Below are 23,163 nucleotides of genomic sequence, written 5' to 3'. Positions count from 1 at the left end.
CATCAGGATGTTAAAACTGAAATCTGGCAGCACTATTGAGAGGTAAACTCATGCAGCACTACTCCCAGAGGAGCTGCTTCCTTACAAATGGTGGGAGTGCTCTTTAGTACAGTCTTTGTAATCCAAAGGGGCACTGGATTGTTCCCAAATAAAGAGAAGCTAGGACAACCCCACTGGGGCAGAATTTTTTAATGGAATCAAGAACTAAAACATTTCAGTGGCTAAGAGTCCTTCCACTACAGTAGGCATTCTCCAAACTCCAGGTGTATCCAGGTTTGTGAAAGGGTCCTCCCTTGCAAGCTAGTGTCCAGCAGTAGTAGCCAGTGGTCTTCTCCTCATGGTCAGGGGACTACTGATGGTAACACTCACTCTCCATGTCCAAAAAGTGAAGCCCCCAGTGTGGCTCTCAGGATCCAGATTTCCTCACATGTAGCATGTGCAGAGTATAATGACAACAACAATCTCTTCTCCTTGGCAGGACAGCATTAGATAGCTTCAGCAAACTCTGGCCACACACCACTGTTCCTCTTACACTGCAACCTTATGGTGCCCTCTCCTCTTTTCCTCTCTGCAGCCTCCACACTTCACTTCTCCCAGCTCTGTTCTATCAGCCAATCACTGTCCTCCATAACCAGTCAAGATGCCTGCCCCCTGCACTGGAAACACCCCATAGATGAGCACTGCAAAGTTGTCTCCTTAAAGATGCTACTGCACTTCTGCATTAATGAATATTCAGTTTAGCTGTGCACACTGCAGAAGGATAATACATCAGCAAAAAGGAAGAGGTTCCACAGTTATCAGCTACAGTTAGTGGTTACATATTCCCCCCACCAAAGAATTTTTAACCATCCAACGAGGTGAAAGGCAAAAAGGAACACTCTGCAAGTCAATAAGCAAGTTACCTAGAAACTAAAGTGAAACTAAATACCACCAAGGTGTGTTGGGGGGTGAAGCAAGGGGCTGTTTCCTATGGTGCTGTTATGGGTAGCAATGACGAGTCCGAGGACCAACGCACAGTTAGGATAATCTGTTCCGTACCGTTGCTAAGTGAGTCATATGTTAGTCTTCATGAGGGGGTCGTACTATTCTCTTTACCTGTTGTTCCCTGGGTTCAGACAGCTCTGTGGTAAAATCTTTTTGTTCAGACTCAAGTTTAACATTTAGTAAAGAGCTTCGTTGTTACAAACATCCTGGCCTGGCCTGAAGTCACTATAGGGCAATGTTATGAGGGTACAGGCATGCTTGGCATATCACAGAACAGGTTACACACCTGGGGACAAGATAGGATAAAGTAGATGGAGTACAGATATATATTGTACAGTTAAGCTATTCAGAGTAGGGTATATTGCTGTTGCCAATGATTACAATACTAGCGTTAAGTAGCAATGTGACTTGGCAAAGGTGACAAAAATCCCTGGTAGCTTGTACTTAAGTTCCTTTCTCTAGCACTCAAAACCCCAATATTGGGTCCAATTTGTAGCATGGGATAGCCTAGGGATCCAGTCTGAAAGTCACGGAAGATGAAGTGAAGTCTCGGAAAGAATAAGCATGAGTTATGTACGAGTTGATCTTCCTAGTATCCGAGTGTATCATACAAATCGGTGTCACAGATATGAGGTGATGGGTAATTGGGCTGGTGGAGACTGGTGCAAGCTGTGTGGCACTAGCTCAGAAATATCGCAGAAGAGAGAAGATATCATGAATTTAATGAGGAACTGTTATTCGTAGTGTACAATCCAAGGATTTACAGCACCTATCAGCTACAGTTAGCGGTTACATACTCCCCCCACAAAAGAACCTTCGACCCTCCAAAGAGGTCAATGGCAACAAGGAACTAATTGCAAGTTAATAAGCAAATTACCTAGAAAGTAAACTGATGTTATAACATTTCCTAACAAACACATCAGATAATGGAAAATGCCACCAAGGTGTGTTAGGGGTGAAGCAAGGGGCTGTCTCCTCTGGTGCTGTTATGGGTAGCACTGAAAAGTCAGTGGACCAATGCACAGTTGGAATCATCTCTTGTGAACTGTTGCCCCGTGGGTCATATGTAAGTCTTCCTGGGGGTTGTACCATTCTCTAAGCCTGTTCCCTGGGTTCAGATTGCTTTGTGATAAGATCTTTTTGTTCAGGAGCTGGCAACTCTAAGATGGGGGTGTCCCTGCTCACGGGACACTGGAGAAGATACTGAAAGAGGTGCTACTTCATGGGGCAGGGACATCAAGAAAACATCTAATGGGCACTAAAGAAACATTTTGTATTAGGAAAGATGTGTGTGAAGAATTTCATGCATATTTGTTATATTTAAACATATTTTAGTATAGAATTTCATTGTTACATACATCCTGGCCTGGGCTGAAGTCACTGTAGGACAATCCTAAAAGGGGTGCATGCATGCTTGGCCTATCACAGGACAGGGTTTACACCCAGAGACAAGACGAGATACAGAAGATGCAGTACAGATATCTAACGTGTAGTGAAGCTATTCAGAGAAAGTTATATTGCCGTTGCCAATAACACAGTACTAATGTTGAGTGTATCAGCAGCCAGCCAGCTGGGTAGCCATGTGACTTGGCAAAGGTGATAGAAGGCCCTGATATTAAAGGAGCTTGAACGTTTAGGTTCCTTTCTTAGCATTCAGAACCCTTCAGAAGTGTCATGAAGTGTAAAGAGGGGCTGTTATCTATATAGTGTGCAATGTAAAGAGTCACAGAAATCGGGTCATGGATTACAAGGAGTTAGGTAAGGTCAATGTGGAGAAGTGTTGCTTTTAAAGTAGAACTATAAGCAAAACTTTTTTCCATTTTGGAGTTGGGGGGGTTATAACTCATGTTAATTTATTTTTGCCATCTTTGTCCCATTAGGGAGATTTACCTTCACTTCCTGTCCCATAGCCAAAACAGGAAATGAGAGGTCACCAGAACTAGTGTACCCATTGGTAGATTTCCCCTCTACTACTTTTCTGGGGACAACCCAAAATGTGGGTTTTTTTTACTTTCATTTTAGATGATAATGGTAAACAGGACACATAGAGAGGGGGAATTTCCCTAACAGGGGTACAGACTGCAGTAAAACTGACAGGGGTTTTAATCCCGCTCCACTCTATGCAAAACTTAAAAAAACGTTTTGCCTTTAGTTATACTTTAAGATGGCGTGTTGCTTTAAATGCCATACTTACATTAAGTAACAGCCTCAGCCCACCTCTGTGTGCACTAGCGAGCCCTCTGAAACATCTGAAATCTTTGAAGCCTGACAACCAAGGAACTAGCAATTTCAGAAGTTATTCAGTGGCTAACTACACGCTTCCTTTTTTGTGTATTTTTTATTTTACTTTATTTTCACTGTCTGTTATTTCTCTAGGAATAAAATGCACAGAAAGAAGGGATTTTTTTGCACAATAATCTGTTTAGGATAGTTAAAAGTAGCTTACATAACACACAGGAGCTATTTAAATGACACTGTATCCTTAAAAACCAAAAAGTATCACCTAGATTTTGCTTTCCCTAGTGACTCTAATACATTTTGACAAAATGCCAAAATTTCATATATATTTTTTATGGAAATGTCAGATTTTTGCAGGGAAATCTCAATTTATTGCAGAACAATCAGGGAATGAAAGTCTCAGTTTCACTCATTCCTAGTTACAAGTTTTCTTTAAAGCAGTAATAAAAATTAGGAAAACAAAAAAAAAATTCCCACTGCAAGGTAATATCATAATTTGCTAGTATGCATAGTATTTGCTAGTTTGCTAGTACTAGCACATTATGAAAGACTTACCTTGAAACTAAGCCCTTCAGAGGCGTGCTGTCACGACTGACAGAGCTTCCATCTTCACCCGGTCTTGCTTCCAGGTTCACGGGCTCCAAATGCTTGAATGGCCGAGCCGTGATGGTGTCACTACCTCACATGGACACAAGAGCCACAGGTGTGGCACAGAGCTCAGAAAGAAGGTCATGAGTATGCCCAGGGGCGGACTGACCATTTGGAAACTCGGGCACTGCCGAGGGCCAGGGGTCAGTAGGGGGCCCCATGAGATGCCCCTGGTACTTTTTTCATAGGCTTTTTTGAGTTTGGGCAAGGACACGGGCCCCATGATCCCCTATTGCCCGGGGGCCCCATGAGTTGTCAGTCCGCCCCTGAGTATGCCATTCCTTCAGAGCAAATGTGCCGGTGACGTCACCAACTGCCAAACAATGTTTAGGAGATACTCATTTTGCCTACAGGTAAGCTTTCTTATAAGCTTACCTATAGGTAAAAATCACAGAGGGGATTTTACTACTACTTTAACTGGTCTGGCAACTGTATGCTACAGTAGACTGAAATCTTATTGGTAGCCTAGGGTTTTTACAGTTTGTAAATCACCATTGGCCTGTTTTCTGGTCCACTGAATAAGCTAGGTAATGTCTTTTTGGAGGTCCTGTCTGGTATACATGCAATAAGACCAGACAAGAAGGCTAGGGACTTCCTCAGAGGACAGGTCCTTCAGAATAAAGGAGGGATGGTGGGGAGGGATGTCTTGAAAACTCAGGTAGCCTACCTTAATATCTGGGGGATAAGTTGTCCCCTGCTGCTCCTGTTCCTGCCATACTCAGAGGCTTCCCTGCCTCCTGACTGGTCATATTAAATTGAAAAAGTATGCCAACAATGACTAAAAGCATGTGAACCTTTTATGGTACAACAGACCAGTGCCAAAGATCATGTAACTGTTGTCAGTGATAATTAAGTAATTTAACTGAATTTACTATCGAATAATCGTTATCAAACGCAAGGGAAATAGCTTTCATGATCGCCTTTTGGCATAACACAATAAAATATGTGGCCTGGAGAAATTACAGGGAGTTGGCCTTTCTGAGTCCTGCGTCACAGCATTAGTACACAGCGCGCACACAGACTGCTGTAACCCCGTATGACTCAGTCATAAGCCTCTGATAAATATAATTAATGCTGTACAGCACAGAGGATGCAAAAGGCATCTTCAATTTGTTATGTGCTATTGTTGTATGTTTCCAGGGTTTTTAGATAAAGTGATACAGATTAATTATGAATGCGGAACAGCTATTCTACAACAGTACAGGGAGCAGAACTGATTCTTTCTCTTTGAAGAGTTAGACAAACCACAGAAAAGTAAATATTTTGCCCAGTAGTGTTACTGAGGTCCAAGAAGACTCAAGGCATGTTGGGGACCTCATCTAGAGTAAAAAGTTGTGGGATGCTACAGTGAACAAGGCTCATAACATTTTCTGTTCACCCTATCTCTTCTTTCTTCCTTCTTTTTGCTCCCTTCTCCTTTTTATACCTAGCAGGGTCCTCTACTCTCCCCTAGTTCTGTAAAGGGGGTTTAACACACATCACCTGTGGCTTACAGGGAATACCTACACAAATGGGGAAAAGCCTTCTCTAGGTAGTGTTCATGATACAGCAGAGAAGGAACTCTTCCTTAGCTGCTACGCTTAGGCACCGTATATGGCAACTCTCCAGATAGGTTTCAAGTGTTTGAGCTACACTTTCCTCTTGGTGAACTTGACTCTACATGTTTTCTGTCACCATGTACAGGACCCCACTAAGTTTCATCAACCTTTTACTATTGCCTCTCCAGCTTCTAATGGGCAAGATATCACCACGGAGATCACTAGTGCCTCTTTCAACAGCATCACACCCATCTTGCTCCCTCTCTGGGCTTTCCTAGAGAAGAACCTAATTTCCAATTACAAAGCCCTATAGAGATGGCCAACTACACCTAAGCTCTCTGGCTTTTACTGTTTTTCTTCTGGGCTTTACCATCTCTGCACTCTCAACCTCTCTGTAGGCTTAGTCAGCACTCTTTACCTACTGAAGTACCTGATTACTTTTAGCCCTGTTGTTCTTTTATTGTGCATAATGGTGATCAATGTCCACACAACTGTAGGCAACTTCTAAATTTCTTTTACTGGAACATTATTTTGAGCAGCACAGCAACTTTTTATTTCACAGTTCAAGTACAGGTTTAAGTATGGGTATGTAGGCAGGTGCAGTCTCTGTTCTCCACTGTATGTGACGCTCAGCCTGATCAGTACTGCAGCTGGAGAAGAAGTCAAGAGAAGCCTAGTTTCTGTATGGCTTCCTTGGTCCCCTAGGCAGTGGTCCAGTAGGCTATACTGCATCCAGGTGATCCTGGTGGACATCTTGGGCCAGCAGAGCCTTTTTAAGTACCTGCTCCCTTTGGTGCACTTTCTGTCGAGTGGATAGTGTATGTACAGTTCACCCACCTGTCAGGGAGAGTGGATAGTGGTAGGGAAAGGTTCAGGATGAGTAGGGACAGACTAGAGACACCCCATCCTGCACTGCAATCCTCCCCATTGGGATCAGACTGGCCAGGCTGTATTTCGCCCTCCAAGACAGGTGCTGTCGGTGCAATCTGCAAGTTTGTACAGAATTGTGGTTGTTCCCAGTTGGGTGCCCTCCCTCTGGTCTGTTTGTATCTTGAGGCAGTTCCTTCAACAAAGGTTTTGTTAATTGCAACCAGACTCAGTACATTTACTGCCACCGCACAACTCTGCACCTACCTACAGGTATCACACCATAATCAAAGTTTCCACATGAACTCTTTACTCTTCACGGAGGACTTTTCCTCAAAGGCATGCAATAAAGCACAACCAGGTGCACCAAATGTTTCCAGAATGGGGGAACACTGAGTCCTACTTCATGCTACTGTCTCATTGAGGGCATATTCATATTAGGTGCAATGGGATTGCATTGGGTGGCTATTTCTGTCCCACTGCAAGACAAGGCAAAATGGCCAATTCAGGTTAGGTTCAGATAGGTACCTGAAACTTCTCCGAAATTCAGATTCCAAATCCCAGTCCCACTGAAATCAATGGGAGCTAAATCTTAGAAATAAATAATGCCCATTTTCTACGCTAATAGGTAAGGAAATGGGGGGCTGGGCACTGCCCTGGGAAACATCTCCCATGGCAAAAACACATTTTTAAAAATCCATTTGGTGAGGAGCATTTAATTTAAATTTAAAAATGCTTTAAGTGAACAATAAATGTGAGAAATTCCTTTACATAATATGCCTGGGTGATGCAAGTGGCATATCTGTGCGATGTATACCCACCAACCCATTAGCCACTGGATTGCTTTCAGAAGCAGCAAGAGGGGTTGTCCACCCCTCCCGTTGGTGTTTCTCAGGCTTACCTCTTTTACCGGTGAGCCCGGGAAATGATGCAACAGTTTGCGCAGCTAGTCACAAAGGTGATCAGAGACCAGATCGTCTCTGATGACCGATCCCTATGATTGTTGGAGGACTGGAGCGACGTCATGACGTCACTTCTGGTCTACGGTGACAGTAAACAATTTTTTTTTTTTTAAAGCAAAAGACCAAAACTTCATTTTGATCTTTTGCTTTTAATGGTAGAAGAGAGATTTGGGGTCTCTCCATAAAGATGACTTGTTTTCCCTTAGTTCTATTACAAGGGCTGTTTACATTCCTTGTAATAGGCGAAAAAAAAAAAAATTAAGGGACAGTGGGAAAAAAAAGTAAAAAAAAAAAATTAAAGCACTAGACCTCCTCTGTAACTAGGGAAGGGAGTGGGAAACGAGCGTGTTCCCTCCCCCCGAAATCATAGCGGGCCACATGCACATAACATGGGTAGGATACCTTGCCAGGGTGGACTTCCCTGGTAAAGCAACTTTATCCCTATATTGAGGAGAATGAGGGCATCTTCCCCGAAACCCTGACCCTGTGATTGTAGGGTCTGTGGGTGGGGACTTATTATGACCATATTGGTCAATGATTTCTCCTTGGAAATCCCAACCCTTAGTCTACAAAGTGCTGGGGGAACCAGCAGCTGTCATTCAGGGTGAGTGAGCAATGAGATTGTACGCAATACTCATTCAAATAGAAGAGGGGCTTGCATTTGGGGGCCCTCTTATTTTAAAGGGGGCTTTCAGATTCCAATAAGCCCTTGGCCCGTAGATCCCCACAACTACCAGGCTAGGGTTGAAAGGAAGAAGTTCTTGTCCTCATCAACATGGGGACAAGGTGCTTTGTCAGGAAAGAAGGGAACACAAGGTACCCTCTGTAGCAAACATGCACACAGAGATGGATGCAAAACTCCATTTTGGGCAAAGGATCTTCTATCTTGTATCATTTCTACTCCCAAATCAGCTTTCCTCATCCCCCCTCCCTCTCTGTTGAGTGACATGTGGTCTGTATGATGCAGATCACAGGCAGCAAACTCATTGGGAGGGCTTCATGATTATAAATCCCACACTATCTGGTGCCGCTATGTCTGCAAGACTCTTGCTGGAGAAGGGATCATAAAACCATAAACCAAGCCCTCACTGAGCTTCAAGGACATTCCAGGTAGTCGTAAAAACAGACTTACATTTACAAACTCTCTTTTCCATATAATTTTATATCTTCAAATAGGACATAATTAAATAAACATGGAGCACATATTCGGACGGCTCACTTTAACACAAGTAGCCTGATATATTACACCCCCTATCTGGCATATACAGGAGAGCAGAAAATTATATCTCCTGAACCATCCAAGCAGGTATGTCATATTTCATATCTAACCGTTCAGCAGATGCATCTGCATATTACTCTACTAGTGGCCAGGCTGCTAAATGCACCGAGAATAAGTTATGAACCATGACATCAACTGGGAGAGTTTTTGGTCATAGCTTGGGTCTCCGCCTGCAACACCCGCCCAATTGAGGTGATTGGTTCTCTGCTTCAAGGAGACACCCTGCTGAATTCCTAAAAAAAGCTGAGCTAAGCTGAGTTGAGTGACGTTGAAGATTCTCCCTTTTTTAACATCGGAACTAACTTTAGGAGATAAGGCATCCTTTTGGCTCTGAATCCTGATCTGCTTAACCCAAGGCTGACGGCAAGTACTTGAACCCTCTAAACTTCTTTCTGTTTTCTCTTTGCTCTGCCATTGTTTTCTGTATATTTATATATTTTTATATATATATATATATATATATATATATATATATATATGTATATGTATATATATATATATATATATAGTGTTGAACTGTTTCTAAAGCTCTTTAATGCAAACTAAGAATCCCTGCCTCTGAAGAGTGCTGCTGTGTGTGTGTTTAAACCTCTATATATCCCTGCCTCCGGTGACAGTGGTATACGGATGATTATTCAAACATCATAGTGTTATTGCTAATATTGCAGAGTTTCCTCTTTCTCTGTACAAAAAGGAGGTGGTGGCAGTGTGAAGGATTAATTGCGTAATTAACCTGACCCAGTAACAATCTCTCTCAGGCTAGTTACACAGGTTGTGGTCCAATAGCTGGAAAATCTGTGTGCAGGGTGTAGCTGGGCGTGGCATTGTTACGCACGTGACAGAGCGGTTTTAGATTGGCTAGTCCTTTGGTCACGAGTTTGGTGAGAAGGGCTGGGGTCTGACGTCGCGATCGTCACTCCCTCCCCGTGTTAGGGGCATTTAGCCTGGTATGGTTCAGGAAAGGGGGAAGGTGCACACTTGCCCTCCCCATTTCATGGCTTGCACAGGCTGCATGCCTAGATAAGCGTTTGGTATGGAATTTGAGGGGGCCTTTATTTTTTTTCTATGGGGTCACCTTTAAAATCCATACGAGACCTAAAGGGTTTGGTGTTATTTTTGGGGGGATCCCATGTGTTTGTTTTTACACTGTCCCCAACAGTTTACATTCACCTGTCAGCTGTGGCAGATATGGCTCACTGGTTATTGGGATGCTGACAGACACCGATTTCCTAGCAACCAACCTGGGAGCCCTCACATTTAGCAGCGGTAGTAATACAGCTGCAGCTGGAGGTTCGAATCAGGTAAACACCTGAACACCTTTTTTATTTGGATGCTTGCAGAACCTCTGAACAGGAAAAATGTGTCTAGTACATGGGTTTGAAATGAAATGGGAGCTGATTGGGAGCCTAAAACACACATGCACACCTAGACTAGGGTTGCCAGCCATCCAGGAATTTATCAATAGTCTGTTTGAAAAACAGGCTGAATGAAGCTGTCCAAAAAGTATGTTAAGTCCAAGTAAGGATTTTTTTCCTGCATTCAGGTATGAGCCAATAAGTATCTCTAGGTTTTGCCATAATGTACAGCATGATGGTAATGTGCCTGAGCATTTCTTTTCTTCGTTTTCTTCATGTTAAAAACAATTTCATCCTTACAGCATCGTTGATGCAGATCAGATAAGTATTTAATGCTCAGCCATTAGGAATAGTCTATAATCACCATCGTGTGTCCATGAAATGTGTGGCACCCTCCTAGATGGATGTTAGGTTAGGTAAATTTAGCTTTTTGGCTTGCCTGTAATCAGTGGAGCTGCTTGTGATTGCTTTAGTCTGCTCTATGTTACACAGGCTGTGGGTTTGATAGATTCCCCCTGCCTTCTGGAAAGTAGTGGGCTGGGACTGTCAAATCTACAGAATTAATATTTATATGGTCTCAGCCAATCCCTGGGAGAGAGTGCCCAGAAGGTGGCTGAGAGGGAGTATAAAAATGCTGAGGCTTGGAGCAGAGACGATCTTGTCCAGAAGGAGAAGATCTTAGCCTGAAGGGCTGCTGCCTTTCTTGGCAGCCCAGCTGTGCTTCTTTATTTGCTCATTGAGGTCTCAACTGAGATAGCTGGGGCACCTATTCTACTGAACAGCTGCTAGAGCAGAATGAAGGATATCCTTTTGGGGATCTGGTCTGAAGAGTTCACAGGAGAAATGTCTGGCTGATACTGGAAGGAGGCATCCAAATATCCAGAGACATTTTTGAGATCTCAGCGACTGTGGGCTTCTACTATTCTTCTTGCATTGCACTCAGCTTATACTAAAAGTGCATATTGCTCATGTTGTCCCTGTGTAGCTCAGCCCATCATTTGCTGCTGCAAGGGCTGTGCTAAGAATCTTTAGAAGGAAGATAGGTGTCCTCAAGTTACAGCTTAACAGTACTGGAGTATCCCATGATTGCCCCACACCCATCCAAGTTCAAGAGTTTAACGAAGCATCAAAAAAGGATACCCCTAGACTAATCATTGAGCCAGAATAGTGACTGAGACTGTATACCTGGCTGTTATTACGCTTATTGTATGCCTGGCCAAAAGAAAAACTTAAAAGAACATTGGAACCAAATCAGTGGGCCCTTTAGGGGGTGAGCGCCACAGATATTTAGCCCTTTCAACATTTTTTGGATTGCTGTTTGGGTTGGCATTCCTATGAATGTATTAGGCCTAGTTGACACTGGCTTTAAAAACAGGTGTTTGAGGGGTGTTTTTAATGCTCCTCAAACGCCTATGGAAATTACACAATGGGCAGCACACAGTGATGTTCACATTATCAAAACATGAAGCGTTAGCATCGCGCCGCTTCAAAATTGAAGCCTCCTGTCAAATTAGGAGGAGTTGAAGGAGGAGTCCTATTCAAGTCTATGGTGATGCGCCTCAAACATCCTGGCAGGCGTTTGCAGTGTGTAAGCCGTGTACCGGGGTGGGCTCCCCAGGATACAGTGAAGTCACCAACGAGGAAAGCAACCCCAACACCAGCTTTTGCCACAACAGAATTTTACTTAGATGTGACAAATAAACGCAACCACAAATGCTGGAAACATACAATAAACTTACATACACCCAGCCCAATGGCTGAGACCCTTGTGCTGCACAGCACGGCGCCTCCTGATGGATGAAGGTAGAAAGTGTAGTAATTTACCTACTGGCGGGCACAACTAAGCTGCCACACCTTACCTGTTATTATCCTAAAAGAGCAGGAATCAGTGTATGGGTGTATGGTATGGGCTAGCCTGCGGTGCAGCACAACAGCTTACAATCTTACACAAATCTACAGTATTCCCCCTCCCATAACTGATCCTGTAGCACGTGCCTGAGTATTCCTTGAGCAAAACGCCAGTCTGGCTTGAGTTTGTAGGATTTTGACAGCTCTCCAATTTGAAATGTCACTTTAAGTTGTGGAGTCCTTCCAATAATCAGTAACAACACTTGTGGCCGGACACAAACACAGACCCTAACTAACTAATTAAAGGACTGGCCTCAGTCTCTGAGCGGCAGCATTGAAATGTGGTGCGTGCACGATCTTACCGACCTGGGTCTGCTTTGCATCCGCTGGTGACTCTGAACAGAACAACCGTCTCTCCAACAAGCTTGCGATCTTGCAGTGTATGCTGCGTTATTCCTCTGCTCTCATCAGCATTGCTGGCAGCAATCTTCCTTTCTCTGAACAGGATCAGGGTTTTGGACACGATCAGCTTCACCCAGCTTCAGCTCTGGCCACGGAGGGAAGCTCCCACACCGGGATGTCAACAGATTCTCAGCTCACACGGCCCTCTCATTCAGCATCGTCCACAAACATGGCTGCAGTCTCCTCTTCCTGTTTCCTCAACTCTCTGTGTGAAAAAACTCCACCTCTTATGAATATACAAATATCTATGCAGTCTGAGCCTATGTTAGAAAAACAGTGACATCTTGTGGCTAAACCGTAGAATGTCAGTCAAAACATCAATTTACTCCACACAATAATTTACTGCACACAGTGTTCAAACAATGAGAGCTGTTTCCCCATCTCACAAGTGTAGTTGTGGTGCATTAATACCATAAGAGTTTATTGTAGGCGTTTGTGGGGCAGTTTTAACGCTTGTAAAACGCTTATAAAATGGCTCAAAACTACGTATAGGGTGTTTGGGGAATGTTTTTAATGCCTGTAAAACACCCATACTAAAGCTCATTAATGTCTGTCTAGCACCCATACTAAGGCCCCATGTACACGGGACACTTCTGAATGATGGAAACTGACTGCTGGAAAACGTAGGTTAAAAAATGTCTGTTTAGCCGCGTTTGCATACCGTGTTTATGTGCGTTTATGAGCGTTTCCGTTTAGAAGTGTTTTTATAAGATAACCTCAGGAGACCTTCCAAAATGCCCAGAATGTACTGGAAATCAGTAAAAAACTAACTATTTCAGACATTTTGAGAGAAATAGAGAGAGCAGAAGCAGAGAGAGTAGTATTTGTTGAGATTAGCTGTCTTTTTTTTTTTTGGTGGTTTTTGGATGTGTTCCAGCTCATTTCTGTGCAGAAATTATTGCAGCAGTGCCTAACATATTTTCTTTCATGCAAAACCTAAAAGTATGGTGTTCCAGGTCCATTTGAGTACTGGGAAAACGCTTTGCATGCATTTTTCATGATGATAAAAGGCTCTGGATAACATCTGGAAATGGAAGAGTTAAAAAAAATTTGCAAACGCTTATAAACACGGTTAGCCGCGTTTAGCCGCATTTGAAACGCTGATAAAATCTACTCCTGAACGCGTTTTTTGCGTTCAAAAAAACGACTGTAAACACAACTGCCTGTAAATGACTGTAAACGGCGATGTGTACATGGACACATAGGAGAACATTAGGGAGAGTTCAGGGGCTGCTGAAAAAAACGCAGAAAAGCTCCTAAACGTGAGTTTATCAGCTGCAGTGTACATGAGCCCTAATGCTATAGGGGCATTTTTGAAGAGTTTGAAATTTAGTCAAGTGTGAACAAGCCCTTACGGAATCAGAATACACAAAGCGAAAAACAAAGTACAGTACACATGAACGCAACATGATCTTGCGAAACCAAAATCTTTGAATAGATGAATGAAGAATGCTTGCAATCTAGTATGCTGTAGCCATCTATTGGACACAAGGAAAACTGCAGTTAAAGAAGCAAAGTAGAGGAAATGTAGGTGAACACTGCCCAGACTGATTCAGTAATAATATAAATGCTGGTGAAAGCCATTGCATACCTAATTGTACATTCCCTAGGATATAAATAGTGCAGTGCAGGGGAGGACTGACCATTTGGAAACTCGGGCACCGCCCGAGGGCCCGGGGTCAGTAGGGGGCCCCATGAGATGCCCCTGGTACCTTTTTCATAGGCATTTTTGAGTTTGGGCAAAGACACAGGGGCCCCATGATCCCCTATTGCCTGGGGGCCCCATGAGTTGTCAGTCCACCCCTGGTACAGTGGATAATCTGGCACCCTTAGGTGCCCACTCCTGCCTTTCCGGTGCTACTTCACTGCCCAAACTACTGGAAGACCACTAAATCACTATGCAACTACAGGCGGTCCTGTGTACATCGGGAGCTGTGCGACTGGTGCTATTCTGACCACATGTGTCACCATGTCTGCTATTTCACCATGGATAGCAAGTTAGAACAAAGAGCAAATGTGAAATTCTGCGTGAAACCCATACACACAAGTTTCTTCACTGGTACATGAAGGATGGGTCATCCACGGCATGCTGATGGAGTTCTTGGCAGACTTCGACACTGCATTCCTTCTGCTCCTGGGTTAGCATCTTGGGGACGAACTTGACAGCAACATGGCACATGTTCAAATCACACATAAGGATTGCCTGGACTGTTCCGTATGACATACCAACAATGTTGTGGACTGTTCTCCGACAATCATCATACACAGGTTGCCGAATGGTTTCCACATTTTGGGGGGTTGAGCTCACTGGAGGTCTTCCTGATATCTGGTCATCTTCCAGTGATGTTTTTCCACTCTTGAACTGTGCATGCCACTTAAAACACCTTGAACGACTCATTGCAGCATCGCTATAAACTTGCTGAGTCATGCCAAATGTCTCTTTGGCCGATTTGCCCAGTTTCACACAGAATTTCACGTCTTTGTTCTAACTTGCTGTCCATAGCAGACATGGTAACGCATATGGTCAGAATAGCAATACTTGCACAGCTCCCAATGTACACAGGACGATATCTTTTGAAACCATTGACTTATGAAGGCCGGCACTCTCTGTGACTGTGTGTGCAGCCTTGTGCTGCCATCTGTTGGCATGCTACAAAACTCAAATTTTTTTATACCACCTCGTATTAGATCATCCCTTGACAAAACCAACATGAAATCCTTTATCAAATTTAATAGCTGTGTGAAGTTCTGCTTTCATATATTTGCACGAAAAGATGTAGGCCCTGTATATAACACTGGCCCTTCAATCATACAAAATCAAAATTCATATGGTTAATTTTTCCAACAATAGAGCAAAAATGGTGCCATTTTACAGCACAGAGCCAAACCCCAGCATTTTTCAACGCTCACCGTAACAGATCTTTGCCATATGTATCCTACTTCCCCTGGGACAGAAATATCCTGTAATCTCACATCCTGTTTATTAAGAAGCTGACTCAAAAACATATAAATAAAGAAGAGAGTTTGTGTAGCTATTTGGGGCTTAGTATTCTGTGCCTGAAGGATGTGGCGTTAAATGAAGCAAGACAAAATCTTAAAGACCTTGTATATAACTGAATGTAATATAGATGCAAGTAATATAGACTAATGTGATGTTAGAGTTTTAGACACACATCTTGCTGCCAACCTCTAGCCAATGAGCGAAAGAAGAAAAAACGGCTCTGTTTAAGTTGTCTGCCCACCACCATGCAGGAAGAAATATTAACACCACTGGGAGAAGGGTCATTTCAGATGACCATTACTATGAAAATCTGAGCTATCTAGTATGAAACGTAACACTAATAAATTCTAGCTAGCAGCATCCAAATGTATGTATTTAGTAAAGCAGTTGTAAAGGCTCAAGGTTTTTTAACATCATGCATTCTATGCATGAAGATAAAAAAAATGTTATCTGTGCAGCAAACCCCCCAGCCTGCCTAATACTCACCTAAGCCTGCTCTCGATCCAGCAATGTGCACTGGAGTCTCGGCTATCCCAGGACTCCTTCTCCTCGTTGGCTGAGACTGTCAATCACAGCCAGTGAGCCAATGAGAATGGAGGGGGCAGAGTCGAGCTGAGGCTCCATGGTGAATGGACATACAGAACTGCGGGTGCCCCCATAGCACACTTCTTGCTGTGGGGGTATGTTACATGGTGGAGGGACCAGGAGAGCCTGCGGGGGACCTGAGAAGAGGAGGATCTGGGCTGCTCTGTGCAAAACCACTGCACACAGCAGATAAGTATAGACACGTGTTTATTTTTATTTTGTTTTTTATTAAGCCTTTAGTATCGCTTTAATTTTTTTTTTTAGTTTTGGATTGAATGAGGAAGACTTAAAATGTTTGCCAGATTTGTATATCTTTCGGTGACCTCATTATGAACACTGTCCTTCCCTAATTTCAATGTGATGCCTGAATAGGAAACAGGTAGGCGGGATACAGTTGTCTCTAACCGTCCCCCGCTTTACTAGTTTTTTTTGTTCTGTGTCGTCGTTGAAGAGATTACTCTTCCTCTTCTAGTTCTGTTCTACTACTTCCTAATCCAATACAAAATGAGGGGAAATATTCTTAAAAGAGTTACAGTTGTAAAAAAAATTGACAAAGGTTCTAACCCTTCCCTGCCCTATTGAAAGCAAAATAAAAAGTTTACACTGGAGTGGGCATTAAATTGTCATGAGGTTTAAATGGATTTGGAAAGATCTGCAAGAAAGATAAAAACAATCCTTAAAGTAAAGGGGTTAGACAAAAAAAAATTCTAGCTAGCAACATCCAAATGTATGTATTTAGTAAAGCGGTTGAAAAGGCTCAAGGTTTTTTAACTTCATGCATTTCACCTTCACCTTTAGGCGCACCCTGAAAACTCATCTCTTCAGGGAAGCCTACCTCGCCCTCACCTAACAGCCGATCTCCTCCTCTCCTCCCAGGACTCCTTCCCCCACAGCCACTTCCTCCTGTGCCACTATCCCCTCCCTCCTAGATTGTAAGCTCGAAAGAGCAGGGCCCTGGAACCCCTCGTGTTTTGTTTTGTTACTGTATTGTCTCATGTACTGTCCCCCACTATAATGTACAGCGCTGAGCAAACCTTTTAGCGCTAAATACTGTATAATAATAATAATTTGCAGGTGTGAGAGACGACATGTGTAAGACAACATGTTTCGCATCGCAAATCTGCAAAATACTCACCATGCCTCTTAGCAAATACCTTGGAGTGTCTTCTTTCCAAAAAGGGGTCAGTTGGAGGGGGGGGGGGGCTTCTACTATCCTGGCATTTCAGGGCCAACATTAGAAGCTTATACCACACATCACCCACTCTTGAAGACCAAGCCTTTTTCTGACACTTTGCTCACATGAAAAAACAGTGTTTTTGCTAGAAAACTACCCCCAAACATTATATCTTTTTTTAAAGCAGAAGCCCTAGAGAATAAAACAGTGGGTGTCCCTTTCCACTGCTTGTAAAAACAATTCAGCAGCTAATTGGCCACTAGGATTGCTTTTATAAAGCTGACCACCAGCTGAAAACAATTATACCAGGATGATGCCTGTAGCTGCAGGCATCATCCCGGTATAACCAGTCCAAGTGTAAAGTTTGGTGGAGGAGGGATTATGGTGTGGGGTTGTTTTTCAGGGGTTGGGCTTGGCCCCTTAGTTCCAGTGAAGGGAACTCTTAAGGTGTCAGCATACCAAGACATTTTGGACAATTTCATGCTCCCAACTTTATTGGAACAGTTTGGGGATGGCTCCTTCCTGTTCCGACATGACTGCACACCAGTGCACAAAGCAAGGTCCATAAAGACATGGATGAGTGAGTTTGGGGTGGAGGAACCTGACTGGCCTGCACAGAGTCCTGACCTCAACTTGATAGGAAACCTTTGGGAATAATTAGAGCGGAGACTGTGAGCCAGGCCTTCTCGTCCGACATCAGTGCCTGACCTCACAAATGCGCTTCTGGAAGAATGGTCAAACCTTCCCATAGACACACTGCTAAACCTTGTGGACAGCCTTCCCAGAAGAGTTGAAGCTGTTATAGCTGCAAAGGGTGGGCCAACCCAATATTGAACCCTACGGACTAAGACTGGGATGGCATTAAAGTTCATGTGTGTGTAAAGGCAGGCCGCCCAATACATTTGGCAATATAGTGTGTTTATTTTGATGCATAAAGGAAGAACCTGTTACTTGAGTGTTGCAAGATGAAGGTTGGAGTGTCAAGCCTTCCACCAAGTGTTTTGCAAATTATTATTATTATACAGGATTTATATAGCGCCAACAGTTTGCTCAGCGCTTTACAATATAAGGGAGACAGTACAATTACAATACATTTCAGTACAGAAGGAATGTGAGGGCCTGGCTCGTGGAGCTTACAATCTAAAGGAAGGGGGAGGTGATACAAAAGGTGATAGCTGCAGGGGATGATCTGGTGGAGGTGATTCAAGTACAGTTCTTAGGTGGAGATGAGGTAGGCTTCCCTGAAGAAGTGAGTTTTCAAAGATCGCCTAAATGATGGTCTGGGTGAGTTGAACATCCCCTGTTGAATGCAGTGGTTTGTGCTGATTCATACGCTCACAGCCACTTTATTAGGTACACTTTGCTAGTGGCAAGAAAATATCCCGCACACCATTACACCACTACCACCAGCCTGAACTGTTGATACAAAGCAGGATGGATCCATGCTTTTATGTTGTTTCTGACCCTACCATCTGAATGTTGCATCAACCAGTCTGTCCATTCTCCTCTGACCTCTGACATCAACAAGGCATTTTCGTCCACACAACTGCCGCACACTGGATATTTTCTCTTTTTCGGACCATTCTCTGTAAAACCCTAGAGATGGTTGTGCATGAAAATCCCAGTAGATCAGCAGTTTTTTAAATACTCAGACCAGCCCATCTGGCACCAACAACCATAACACGTTCAAAGTCACTTAAATCCCCTTTCTTCCCCATTCTGATGCTCAGTTTTAACTTCAGCAAGTCATCTTCACCACGTCTAGATGCCTAAATGCATTGAGTTGCTGCCATGTGATTGGCTGATTATCAGTTTGTGTTACCAAGCAATTGAACAGGTGTACCTGATAAAGTGGCCGATGAATGTATGTCCCTGTAGTGACTTTTTTAATCTTTTTATTCTGCAGTGCGAAGGGCATAAAACTAAAGTGAACCGGAAAAGTGCATGTGAAACTCACAAAGTGCACAGTGGTTGTCACTGGTCCCCTCTTGTGGAGGAAAGACTGTCCCTGACCCCCCCAGACACAAGGCTCCTGACAGGGGAAAGGCCACTCTGATTCACCTAGCCAAAAGGCCTGCTGAATCCCTCTCCTCATGGCTAGTGCCAGTGTATAATACAATGCCTGGGCATTGCAGGTGTCAAAAATTGCCCCAATCTTGCCCAGTCTAGCCCCAGTTTCACAACCTTTTTTTAAGTCAAGGCACCCTTTAAAATTATGGACAATGTCAAGGTACCCCTAAAATTATGAACAGTCCTGAAGCACCCTTATAAATTATGGACAGTCTTGAGGCACCCCATTCTAAAATAAAAAAAACGATTTTAATAGATTTATATAGTGCAGAAACATCCACACATGTAGGACACCCAAAGAGGTGATTTATTCTTCCAAAGCAAATACACGTTTGCACACTGGTACTGACTAGTATTCCAGTGTTTCTCTTCTCCCTCACTCAGTTAATGTGCCCCCAGTGCTGATGAAGAGAGGCAAGAGAGGATCAAACAAGGATGCTGTGCAGGCAACTGACATTCTCTTCAATTGATGATGTCATTGGTTATCAGGATGCCAGCGATTAAAGGTCGTCATGGTGCACAATGAAAACCTGTGGCTTTGTGTAACTAAAAGGCAGGTTTGTTCCACCTGCTGGCTTGTGAACAAGTTTTGGGCAATTTTTAGACATTTTACCAAGGCACCCCTGAAGAACCTCAAGGCACCCCAGGGTGCCTGGGAACCCTGGCTGAAAAAGGCTGGTAAAGCCTGTGAGGTAAAATGCACAAAAAAGCAGGTGGTGTCATGGCAGTGCAGTCTCACATGGTGAGGCCCCAAACTCAAAATTTTACCGCGATACCCCTTGGTCACCACTCCCATGGGATGCTTGATACCAAGCCCTCAGCTGGACCAGATAACATCACTGAGATCAGGAGGCACTGGGTACTTCTGTGCCCTGCATACCAAAGATGTATTGCCAACCCCAACCTTACCCAGGGGGCACTTAATTCAGGTTTCCATGATAAGGATCCCTCAGGAACCTCCAACATGCCAGCAAGAATACTATACAGCCAGACAATCCTGGCAAAATGATGGTGGAACACCCCTACTGGGCACTGGTAAGAACAGATACCGAGCTTGGTCTTAGCCAAAAGGCCAAGAAGCCAAACGTTGCAGGAGGAACCACTACCTGAGGTGGGAGTACCAGGAACTCCACACACCTGAACGTGTTGAATATTTTGGGCCAAAGAGCAGAACCTTGGTGTCGTTTCAAGGGGCTGCTGGGAAAAGTAAGAATATTTCCTGTTATTTCTGCAGACATTACTGTTTGCTCTCTGGAGGCTGTAGGAAAAGATGATAATCATTAGGCCCCTTTCATACAGGCGTTCCGTTTTTTGCATCAGTTCAGTCACGTTTTTCCAAGCAAAAACGGATCAGTTTACATCTGTTTTTCATCAGTTTACATCCGTTTTTCATCAGTTTACATCAGTTTTTTCATCCGTTTTCAGCCATTTTTCATCCGTTCCAGGTTTTTTTAACTACTTCCTACCCAGCCTCTCGTCCCTCCAGTAGAACGTCATATGACATCCTTACTGGATTGCCCCTTGCGTGTGCCCGCAGGGCCGCGTTGTGGCGAGATCTGTACCTCACACTGCCCATGACAGATCTGTTTACTGGCCTCGTTGCTGATACAATGTGACCTGCTGTGACCAATAACAGCAGTCATATGACAGTTGTATACAATGGATGGCTTCCTTTCATGCCCCCCATTGTATACAAGTGTGTCTAGCTGTGAATGGTCCCAGTGATCACATGAAAAGGCTGGGCCAATCACAGCCAATCTGTGTCATGTGATTAGCCATGGCCAAACACAGCTAATCACAACAAAAAAACCTGAATGAATCGATTTCATTCAGTTAAATGCTTGCTTATAGCAAAGAAATTCTTTGCTGTAAGCAATTAAATTGTGTAAAAAAAAAAATTCTGATCACTTCCCCAAAGTAGTACAATGTTACTTTGGTAACATTATACTACCTTTTTCATAGTGTAATATGAAAACAAATCTTAAAAAAATAAAAGAAAATAATAATAAAAAAAAGAAAAAAAAAGATCAATTTTTTTTTCATACTGTCACCAGTCAGTGTCCCTGATCACCGCCGTGCCAGTTATATGATGACGCTGTACTGCACTGGTGACAGTATGTAAAAAAAATTGTGAACATTTTTTTAATTTCTTCATTTTCTAAAAAATTATGACAAAAAAATTACAACTTCCAAAAACTCGCCATGCCTCTCATGAAGTACGTTGGACTGTCTACTTAGCAAAAAGGGGTCATTTGGGGGATATCTGTACTGTTCTGACATTCTTGGACCTCAAGAAATTAGATTGGCTGTCAGTACTTCAGGATTGATCAATATTCAGATCTATCCTATAGTTTGTGAACTCTAACTTTCCTAAAGTTTATTAAAAAATACTGATTTGGGTTATTTTCACCAAAGAAATGCAGCAGAATACATTTTGGCCTAAATTTATGAAGAACAATTATTTATTTGAAAACTTTTATAAAAGAAACAGAAATGTTTTTTTTTCCAAAATGTTGTCTTTTATTGTTAATTTAGCAAAAAATAAAAACCCCAGCGATGATTAAACACCACCAAATGAAAGCCCTAGTTGTGTGAAGAAAATGATAAAATTTTAGTTTGGGTACAGTGTTGTATGACCGCGCAATTGTCATTCAAAGTGTGAGAGCGCTGAAACCTGAAAAATGGCCTGGGCAGGAAAGGGGTAAAAGTGTCCGCTATGGAAGTGGTTAAGGAAGAAAAATAGGGTTTTCTTCTGTTAAAAAAAAAACGACATTAACGGATGTAAGCAGATGATCATCCGTTTTACATCCGCTAGTCCACCGAAATACATGGGGGTCCATTCTTCATCAGTAACGGACAGATGAAAAGCAGACATACGGCACGCCTGGGTGAAAGAAGCCTTATGCAGGCCATAGACGGGTCGAAAACCAGATGTTTTTTTAAAAAAAACAAAAACTAAAAATCGGTCGTTCAATAGGCTGACGTTACCACCAATGGTAAAAAAAAAAAAAATCGGCCGATTTTCGTCCCTTTTACTGCCGGCATTTAATTACTTCTGCCCCTGCAGAGAGCTCCGCTATTATATTTGACATGAAAAAGTCTTGTGGTTGCAACAATGTATCTATTTGTATCCATTTCGGATACAGATGTTTTTATTCGGATACAAATAGATACATTGTTGCAACCGTAATACTTTTCATATAAAATATAATAGCGGACTGAAATTCTTCTTCTTTATCTTCTCTTCTTCTTGCATGTTGAGGCTCATGCGCAGATTTTTTATCGGTAAAACGATCAACCGATTTGCCCATCATTGCTGGGAAAATCAGCCGATTTTTTTCCAACTTTACCGATAAAAAAATGTGCCAAAACCCCGAAAAAACGGCCAACCAGTTAACCCACTAACGGTGCAAAAATTGGCCAATTTTCGACCCGTCCATGGCCTGCATTATGCATCCATAGATGGGTCGAAAATTGGCCGATTTTTCAGCCAAAAATAAAATCGGACGATTTTCGGATCGTTAGTGGGCTAATTGTGGCCGTTTTTCGGTATTTTGGCAGATTTTTTTTATCGGTAAAGTTGGAAAAAAAGATTTTCGCGGCAATGATGGGCAAATCGGCCGATCTTTTTACCTATAAAAAAATCTGCGCATGAGCAGTGACCTGCAAGAGGAAGACAAAAAGAAGAAAAAAAGAAGAAGAGGATGAAGAAGAAGAGGATGAAGAAGAACAAGAAGAAGAGGAAGAGGAAGAAGAAGAGGATGAAGAAGAAGAAGAGGATGAAGAAGAGGAAGAAGAAGAAGTGGAAGAGGAAGAAGAGGAAGAAGAATAGGAAGAAGAAGAGGAAGAGGATGAAGAAGAGGATGAAGAAGAGGAAGAAGAAGAGGAAGAAGAGGATGAAGAAGAAGGAGAAGAGGATGATGATGAAGAAGAAGAGGATGAAGAAGAAGAGGATGAAGAAGAGGAAGAGAATGAAGAAGAAGAAGAGGAATTCCAGTCCGGCAAAAAGTGTCCCTGCAGAGAGCTCCGCTATTTCTTTGACAGTTCCTTGACATTTATAGCGGTTGCAACAATGTATCTATTTGTTTCCGAATAAAAACATCTGTATCCTAAATGGATACAAATAGATACATTGTTGCAACCACTATAAAT

General features: G+C 42.9%; 1 protein-coding gene across 1 annotated transcript; it reads right to left on the bottom strand.

The window, feature by feature from the left end:
- Positions 1–14,234: 14,234 nt before the first annotated feature.
- LOC149457984 (protein GVQW3-like) lies at positions 14,235–14,609 on the bottom strand. The gene has a single exon (XM_089682766.1). The coding sequence runs from the start codon at positions 14,607–14,609 to the stop codon at positions 14,235–14,237; it is 375 nt and encodes a 124-aa protein (XP_089538892.1).
- Positions 14,610–23,163: the final 8,554 nt, after the last annotated feature.

This window comes from Staurois parvus, unplaced genomic scaffold, assembly GCF_062004578.1.
Source record: "Staurois parvus isolate SC_StPar_1 unplaced genomic scaffold, SC_StPar_1.0 ptg000298l, whole genome shotgun sequence".
NCBI classification, from domain to species: domain Eukaryota; kingdom Metazoa; phylum Chordata; class Amphibia; order Anura; family Ranidae; genus Staurois; species Staurois parvus.
Note: the sequence above shows the minus strand (reverse complement) of the source record. Positions and strands in the feature narration are given on the sequence as shown.

Bases quoted from the DNA above. Each gene is read 5' to 3' on its own strand.
- LOC149457984 (XM_089682766.1), bottom strand. From the start codon at position 14,609: ATGACTCAGCAAGTTTATAGCGATGCTGCAATGAGTCGTTCAAGGTGT.